The 9904-nt window shown below is 33.4% G+C and overlaps 1 protein-coding gene across 5 annotated transcripts in view; it reads right to left on the bottom strand.

Moving 5' to 3' along the window:
• The window catches only part of LOC106872167 (putative inhibitor of apoptosis), a 39924-nt gene that overhangs the window by 3637 nt on the left and 26383 nt on the right, over positions 1-9904 (bottom strand). For 4 of the 5 annotated variants that reach the window (XM_014919062.2, XM_014919069.2, XM_052978447.1 and 1 more), the window contains 2 exons: positions 6378-6512; positions 5199-5336 (listed from right to left, as the gene is read on the bottom strand). In XM_014919062.2, the coding sequence (XP_014774548.1) occupies positions 5199-5336; positions 6378-6512 (273 nt within the window). Of the gene's footprint in view, positions 1-5198; positions 5337-6377; positions 6513-7414; positions 7617-9904 lie in introns of those variants that run through there. The other variant, XR_008267182.1, reaches the window with a different exon arrangement.

Below are 9904 nucleotides of genomic sequence, written 5' to 3'. Positions count from 1 at the left end.
GTCACTAGTCATTGCCTCGGTGAGGCCCAATGTGCGAAGGTCGTGCTTCACCACCTCATCCCAGGTCTTCCTGGGTCTACCTCTTCCACAGGTACCCTCAACTGCTAGGCTGTGGCACTTTTTTACACAGCTATCCTCATCCATTCTCGCCAAATGACCATACCAGCGCAATTGTCGCTCTTGGACACCACGACTGATGCTTCTTAGGTTCAACTTTCCTCTCAAGGTACTTACACTCTGTCAAGTAGGCACACTGACATTACACATCCATCAGAGCATACTGGCTTCATTCCTTTCGAGCTTACGCATGTCCTCAGCAGTCACTGCCCATGTTTCACTGCCATGTAGCATGGCTGTTCGTAGACATGTGTCATACAGTCTGCCTTTTACTCTAAGCTAGAGGCCCTTTATCACCAGCAGAGGTAAGAGCTCTCTGAACTTTGCCCAGGCTATTCTTATTCTAGCAGCTACACTTTCAGCGCATCCTCCCCTGCTACTGACTTGGTCACCTAGGTAACAGAAGCTATCAACTACTTCTAGTTTTCCTCCTTGGAATGTGGCAGAAGTTGTTCTCTGTACATTTTCAGTGCTTATTGCTCCTGAGCATCTGCCACATATAAAACTATTTTCCCAGTTAGCCCTTCCATTGATATTGCTGCACCTCTTATGTGTCCATAACTTACACTGGGTACAGAGTTTCTACCTATGCCTTTTCTACACATCGAGCAGGGCCATCTACCTGAAGGGGTTTGTGGTTTGTCTACCTTCCTACTTATTCGGACTTTGGTTTTAGCTAGGTTGACTCTAAGGCCCTTCGATTCTAATACTTGCTTCCACATCTGAAACTTCTCCTCAAGATATATAATACAATTAAGATTCGGCTGAATTAGGTACTTAATTGAGACACCTTGTTAGGTTGTAATAATATGCACATCCAAACAATATTAAGTGAATATCAGACTTGGTGCAGAAGTGCCATTCTTGCAGTGTATGCAGATAATGTGACTCAGCTAAGTGAAGAGATCCACTCTTCACTATTCAGACGTGAATATCAAAATACCTTCTTTATATTAAATACCTTCTTTAATATTTCCAAAGTGTAGATTCCAAGACAGGTGAATAAAATATAAATGTGTAACATAGAGGTACAGGTGTCAATTCATTATGGCCCTTTCAAGCGATTCCTTTAATTGATTAATGAGAACATTACATCATTGCAAAGAAACTGTTGTTGTTAAATGACTTCATGAATTTCGAACATAAAGGACAATTTGACTGATTAAACATAGTCACAACTCCACAGAGCCTAAATATTTACACTGGTTCTGCAGCTATTTCATTGGCATTTTATATCTTGTAAGAAGAAATAGAATTTAGAGGACAGTAGAGGTTATAGTAGGGGGAAGGAGTAATTGAAATCAGTGACCCAGTTACCTATACCTCAAAACAAAAGGGGGGAGGATTGTCTTTAATGGTCTAGATTTAAGTCTTAGGGGTGTTGTACATGTATTCTGGTCAGTGGTGATAAATTAATTAATATCATGTCAGCCTGCTTAACTATCACATGTGATGCAATAATACATCCGGCTTTATCTACAAAAGAGGGTAAAGTGTGGGATAGTAATAAGAGATTGAGTGATGGGGAAGGGATGATACGTAGAAGAAAAAATGGTTAGGGAGAGTTGATACTACTTCATTTGATTATCGTATTAAAGGGGAAGATCTAGAAAATTACTGGAATAAGTATTAGAAATATGGATGGAAATCAAATTCAGAGAATAGCAAAAATTTTCAATTACAATTTAGCACACTTATGATATTATATCAATAAATATACTATTAAATATATAGGTGAAGGATAAAAGGATCTAGTTAAACTGATTCACAAAATTTGCATATTAATGTAGTTTTCCACTCTTATTGCTATGAAGGTATGATGTTGTAGAGAACAAAAAAGGGGAAAAAGTTACAGAGGTTTAAAAATCGAAAAAACTGTATTTTTGTCAATACCAAGACAGAAATTTTCTGTGTTTAGTGTCTTTGAAATGACCTGTTTATTGTAGGTTTCTAAATAAACAGAAATACCTAACAAAATCAACATGTGTCATCTCACTGTTTCTTTTGTCTCTTCATTGATTTCTATAGTGTTTTATATATTTTTATTACTTTTCTTATCTATTATATTAATATATGTTTGCATATGTTCACTTTATGCGTATTTCAGTATCATGTATACCTGTCATGTATTTGTGAACATCATTAATATATAAGTGCATGTGGATGTATGTATTCATATATAAGTTTATATGCATTCATATGTGTGTGTGTATGTGTGAAAAGGGGGCATCTATCTTCAAAACTCCTAAGTTGAGTATTGTTTTCATGCTTGGATTGTAAACTAAGATAAGAATAACACTGGTCAACAAAGAATTTGTCTGAAGAAAAAGAATACCTGTTTCTTATATGTTTTTGCATACATAATTCAAAGATAGTATCTGTATCACCCACAATTTCTCTGTTCCACAATATCCCTCTCAATTCCTGTTACATGGGCTAAATATCAGTTAAGCTGTTGAAATGTGAAGCTAAAGGTTGAAGAAATACTCCTAATTTAAATGTTTATGAATAGAATTAACCAAGTGAAATCATAAATCCAGCTATCTGAATCAATGAGTCTCTGAAGCTTGGCAATCCTGAGTCAATGAGTCACTGATGCTCTGTCAGTGCTGTGCTTGAAGTGTAGATGTGCGGTTGTGTACTAAGTTCACATATTCCATTCACCTTCATAATGCCAAGAAACTGTGTAAACATTTCAAAGACTTTTGCTATATTTGCGGTAACTTAACATTCAAGTCACTAAGATGACGTTTCATGCTATTGATTAAAAAGTGCTATGTGCATTATTTTGATTGCAAAATGGGTGACCAGGATAAAAGCTGGGCCAGGTGAAATGGATCTTGTAGTGCGAAGAATCAATACAGAACAACATGCAGCACAGGTGTGGGTGAAGTGAAACACAACACAGCATGCGGTTGTGATGGTAACAAGCTGTTAACACCGAGCTGTCTGTTAATTGGCTAAAATTACCCAAATTTTCCAACTTTAATTCCAAATAACATCAGATTCTTTAATTTATGAGATAGAGTAATTGGTTGATCATAATCAAAATTCAGAGTTGCATTGATACACCAAAAGTGAAAGCAATCTGAACAAAATTAAAAGGGGCTGATTTTGTGAATCAGTTTAACTAGATCCGGATAAAATTGTACATGTTGATTTTTATATGCCTTACAGTATACTTTAATCTGATATTATTATATTCATTATTTGATTATGTACCTAAATTTTTAAATCTTGTATCTGAAGGTACTCCTTTATATATTGTAAATATCTCCAATTTATTTACACTATACCTTGGATCTTATTTTTTTATATCCTATCTTTATCCTTCCCTAATGATGTGGAATATTTCTAATATCAGTTTACTTTATATTACAAGTACCTTTTTATATTATAAGGAACTCAGTTATAAATTGTATATATATATTCTTTTTACTAGTATATTTTATACACAATATTTACGTAAAGTTTTATTATTTCTCTTATATCTTAAGGTATCTCATTATTATAATTTTATCCTTCCCCTATATATTTAATAGTATATTTATTGATATATCATAAGTGTGCTAAATTGTAATTGAAAAGTTTTGCTATTCTCTGAATTTGATTTCCATCCATATTTCTAATACTTATTCCAGCAGTTTTCTAGATCTTCCCCTTTAATACTATAATCAAATGAAGTAGTATCAACTCTCCCTAACCTTTTTTCTTCTACTTATCATCCCTTCCCCATCAATCCCTTATTACTATCCCACACCTTACCCTCTTTTGTAGATAAAGCCGGATGTATTATTGCATCACATGTGATAGTTAAGCAGGCTGACATGATATTAATTAATTTATCACCACTGACCAGAATACATGTTCAACACCCCTAAGACTTAAATCTAGACCATTAAAAACAATCCTCCCTCCTTTTGTTTTGAAGTATAGGTAACTGGGTCACTGATTTCAATTACTCCTTCCCCCTACTATAACCTCTACTATCCTCTAAATTCTATTTATTCTTACAAGATATAAAATATTTGGTAAAGTCATTCTGCCAACAAAATAGCAGCAGAACCAGTGTAAATATTTAGGCTCTGTGGAGTTGTGACTATGTTTAATCAGTCAAATTTTTTATGTTTGAAGTTCATGCAGTCATCTAACAAAAACAGTTTCTTTGCAATGATGTAATGTTTTCATTAATCAATTAATGGAGTCGCTTGAAAGGGCCAAAATAAATTGACACCTATACCTCTCTATTACTCATTTTTATATATATATGTATATTATATATATATATATATATATATATATATATATATATATATATATATATATATATACATACATACACACACATATATCTGTGAGATTAAGACTTTTGCTTTCCAACCACCTTCTTGGCATCACAGTATGTGCAAATGTCTTCTACTATAGCCACTGAAGTCTTGTGAATCGATTTGGTAGACAGAAACTTAAAGAAGCTGGTCATTTTTATATATATACATATGTGTATGTATGTGTGTCTCCTTGTCTTGGAAGCAGAAAGGGCAGCTAGGCATAAAAAAATGATAATGATAATGAATTCCATTCGATCCATTCAAACATAGAGAAGTGGACATTAGAATGATGTGTCAGCTGTGACTCATTTTGTTTATTCTAGCTTTTTGATGGTATAATTATACCAACATTAAATGATATATATCAATGTAAATCTGCTAACAATTGCTGACCGAATAGAAAAAATACCCATATCTATGTTGAATAGGCAAATATGGATTAAATCTAATATAGATAGAACAACTTAGAAACCATACTCCAATCTAGCTTCCTGGCTTTTGGAAAAAATTGTAGAGGTTTATTTTAAACTAAATATGATTTGGTGTTGACAGTCACAAAGTTTTAAAAGTAGATGTTTCCTTTCTTTGTGAGCAATAACAATCTAGTGTCAATGTGAGACAACAAAAGAAGGATTACTTAGTAACAGCTACTTCACTGTCAGCACTTTGATAGATAGAAGAAGGATCACTTCTTATTTACTAGCAATCATTTCAAAGTGTGGAGAAATAGTAGAGTTATCATTTATTACTTACTAGCAGACATTTCAGTGTCATTTTTTATTGTTGTTTGGACAGGCTCCTCTTCATCACTTACATCCTCAATATCATCATCAAAATCAGGACATTTATGGATCGCTTCAAGTAACTGCGATGCTTTTGAAAAAGAAGAACCTTAAAAAGAAAGACAAAACAAAAAACCATGAGCTTAGTGAAATATTTGATTAATTATTAACTAGCATTCAATTAAATACATATTTACCCATTGCTTTAACAATTATACTCCTCCTTTGTAAAGCTTCCATCAGTATTTTGAATTTAAAAATGCATAGACTGATGCTCTTTTTTTTTTTTTTTAAACAACTGAAGTTTTGTTGTGGAAACTGTGAGCTGATGATTTCATCACTAGGATATTTATCAGAGCTTATCAACCTCATTTCATGGCCCCTTCATGTTTTTAATTCAAATCAGAAAGAACAGGATGTAATCCAAATCATGAAAAGCATCTGAAGACGAAGCTCTCTGTTTCCGACAAATATATTACACTTCCAGCAATTTTGATAGTTGCTACACCTTTCAACAGTTTCAAAACATTGTAGCTTCTTCAGATTCTCACCATACATTTACTTACTGATCTACCAAAATATATTCTTATAAATATTACTTTGAAAACTTGCATTTGTATTTTAGTAGATAAATTCATTCAGCCAATGACCCTTTATATGTAAGAATTCAATGTCAATGTTTTAAACTATTAAATCATTACTTGTCCCCACAACATTTTTTAACCTTATGCCTCTCATATATTTACAGAGAAGTTGGTGAATAGTCATATGTGTTCTGCCTTGAATGACTTTAAAGAACTCCAGATTATTCAGAAATTGATGCAGTTTGATGGTTAACAATATTGACATTGAATTCTTGCACAAGTGACTGAATGAATTTTCCACTAAAAGGCAAATGTAAGTTTTTTCATAGAAACATATGATTTAAGAATCTCAGTAAAGCTAAGTGCAGAAGCAGATAAAAGGAGAAGTTAACCAAAGTTATCAGACTGGATCTTAAAAATTTATACTTTGTAGATGGGATAGATATGAACAAAAACTATCCTATTCTATGGACTTGTCCACAATAAATTCAAGAAACATGTCAAAACAGCAATGATTACAATAAGGATAAATTATATATTGGAATAGTTCAGCTTAGTATGCTTACCTGTTTCTTTGATTTTATTCTTTACTACTCTTTTGACTACATTTCGTTTATAACCCATAGATAAAACGGCCAGAACTGGAGGTGTATCCAAACATGAGTATTTATATTTAAGATTTCGAGATTTGGGAAGAATACCTACAATTTAAAAAGAAATGATTAAAATTTTATCAGAAAATTATTCTAAATTTCATTTTGTAAAATTTACAGTGACTTTTAAGTGTTTGGTTTTTTAAATCTTCCTGTTGTTGAACATAAATGGCTATACTTGGTTTATTATATTATACTTATTTATTGTGCTTTTAATTATTAATTTTTTTATATGTGACTGGATTTTCATCGATGAGTTCATGAACCTTGGTTCTTTTCCCTAAAACTATATATATATATATATCTGTGTGTGTAGGAAAAAAGTTGTTTTCATTGAACATAAGAGTTTCCAGATGTTGCCATTTGTTTGGTCTTGTGTTTTTTTCACCACTCTCTTGACATGAACTTGTCAAGATTCTCTCATTAATGGTCTAATGATGACCATAGCTCAATTTGTACTTTAATTGGGAAGGTTACAGACAATTGTCTACTTCTGCATCCACTTAATATTCTTATGTCCCTTAATCTTAGGTTGAGTATAATTCTTTCATGAATTTGTTGTGAGTTCTTAATTTGTAACTGAGCTGTTTCTCTACCAGGTTTCACATATGTGAACCATTGTTGGTAGAATTCATCTGTTGTAGAACCACAGTGCTACTGGAGTTGAAGGGGGTGCTAGCTTAGTTGAAGGACTGCCATCCCAGTGTGATTCATCACTTGATCTCCTCTTTCTTGTAGATTGGTCTACACCATAGCTTCCCAAAGAGGACGATTTCAACCTACAGGTGGGTGATGGGCTAATTTCTAGAAAATGGTGGGCGATTTGAGATTCTGGTGGGCGATATGAACATTTTGTGGGTGATAATGAATTTTAAAAAATTAAGTCTGCATTTACTTATATCTAGGTATGCCTAGAATAAGGATGCACTTACATCGATTTGACTACTTACATGAAATGTCCCTTTGTATTAAAAAAGTGGACTTGTTTATTGAATATTTTTGTCGCATTTATTGAGATGGTTGTTATGTGTGCTAAAAATAGCAGCCAAATAGGCCTAAGCCTTAAATCACACTCTACCACAATTTTTTTTTTGCATAATTGCATGAAGTCCCATGTATAGAATTCAAATTCATAAAAATTTCCTGAAAACTCTGAAAAATAAAAAAGTTATGAGGGGTTACAGGTCATGCATAATTCTGTGGTTTCATATCAAAACACAAGTTTTGATATGAAATGTGCAGTTACACACAAAATGACAGCTTTGAAATTGTGTTTCTTGACTGGGTGAAAATGATCAAACTTTAAACCTCTATAACTTTTTAAAAACATTTTTCTGGAAGTTGAATAACTCCAGCAATTTAGCTTGGAAAGCTATATTAATGTACCAAATTTTTAAAAATTTTGATAAACTTTAATTTTTGAAATGCTGGTATTCAAATAAACTAGATCTGTATTTGCTCCAGTAGAGATGTGTATTGGCTTCCTCTTCTCTTTGGGAATACCATACTACCTTTCTGATGCTGCCTGTAGAAATTCGTTTTCACATTTTCACTTTACTGATGCCTCCAGTCAAGAAAATTAGTTGACAGTACAATAGTGATTATTTATTGTTTAGATTTATTCCCTCCTCAGAACTGTGCTTTCTTTGCCATCAAACATTGACCAATGAAGCAATGAAACCTTCACACTTGAAGTATCACTTTGGTGCAAAGCATTCTGACAAGAAGGACAAGCCGTTATCATACATTTTGCATCTGAGCTCCTCTTTCAAAAAGCAAATACAAACATTCAACATTGCATTGATGGTGCTAAGTCTGGGAAGTCTCACACAATTGGAGAAACATTACTTCACCCAGTTATTGAAGAGGTTTTGTCAACCGTTATGCACGAAAAACCTGATATTATGAAGATCCCATTTAGTAATAACACAATTTCTCGACACATCGATAAAATGGCCAACGATGTCAAACATCAGCTCATTAATATTCTCCAGCGTTCTGAATTTTCTACACAAGTGGATGAGTCAACTGTTGTGGACAATCAATGTTTGATGATGGTATATGTTCGGTATTTCAGCGAAGAGAAATTGCTGCTTGATTCAAAAGGTGCAACTATTTTTCACACTCTCAAGTCTTTCCTTTTTAAACATAATATCCCACTCAGTAATATTCCTGTCTGTGCATCTGATGGAGCCTCTTTGGTGATAGGAAGACGCAGAGGATTTTCATCTCTCCTAAAGCGTGGAATTTCCCACCAGATACAAACTGTTCATTGCTTGGCACAGCAGCATCATTTAGTAGCAAAAAATATGAATAGTAGATTGAATGATGCATTACAGTTAGTTATCAAGATTGTAAACAAATTGAAGTCAAGTCCCTTGTCTGATTGAATTTTCCATCAACTCTGTCTGAGAAATGATGAGGACCATACTAAATTCTTATACCAAAGGCTGTCAAAAAGGAAACTGCGTCTTACACTTTGTTGAACTGTTTCATAAAATCATATCTTTCTTTGAAGATACTCCACTATCTGCTTCATTGATGGCTGCAAGGTATGATATCTTTTTCCTTTGTGATATATTCACAAAATTAAATGATTTGAATAAGTTATTACAACGAAACAGAAAAATTCTCGTTGATTGTAAACCATTTATCACTACCTTCATTTCGAAATTGGTGTTGTATAAGACTAAAATTTCAAAACATCAATTCCATCAATTTCCACAACTTGATTCTTTGAAAGATAAATTGGTTAATGAATAGTTAATATCGCAACTATTTACAATCATTGCATAACATGGAGTGATTTCAAGATGTTATTGCACTGAATATTCCAAATTGGTATAGCAATCCGTTTGAGGTTGATGCAGTTGATTGTGAGGATGACATTCATGAGGAATTGATAGAATTACAAAATGACAGTGACAGTGGTACCATCAGAGTATATTGAATTCCTACCCCAATCTGTGGAAGCATCTGAAATTACTCTTGCTTGCCTTCCCAACCTCATACTTGGTTGAATCTGGTCTTAACCACATTGGAAATTTACTTTCCCATAAAAGAATTGGACTGGATGTGACACAACGAGGAGACATGTGGCTAAAGTTGACAAGTTTGAAGCCGAATGTATCTGCACTAGCTGCATCGCACCAGACACATGGTTCTCATTAAAAAGTTTTATTTTTTTCCTTTATAATACAATCATTATCTATTTTTGCATCGGTAGTTCTGATTCATTTGGGGAAAATGAGAATCAGTGTAAAAGAAAGTGCAAGTTTCCAGAAGTTAATCTGTCTGAAAAATATAGAGTTAACGTTAGAATTTTATTTACAATAATGGCAAAACTAAACCCACAATAAGGGATTTGTAAACAACCACATATTTAGCCCAAACGGCACTAACAGGGCAACGAGCCTACGATAAAGTGTGTCAAATGATAT

This window comes from Octopus bimaculoides, chromosome 2, assembly GCF_001194135.2.
Source record: "Octopus bimaculoides isolate UCB-OBI-ISO-001 chromosome 2, ASM119413v2, whole genome shotgun sequence".
In the NCBI taxonomy this organism is placed as follows: Eukaryota; Metazoa; Mollusca; class Cephalopoda; order Octopoda; family Octopodidae; genus Octopus; species Octopus bimaculoides.
This window is presented reverse-complemented; position numbering and strand designations above follow the sequence as displayed.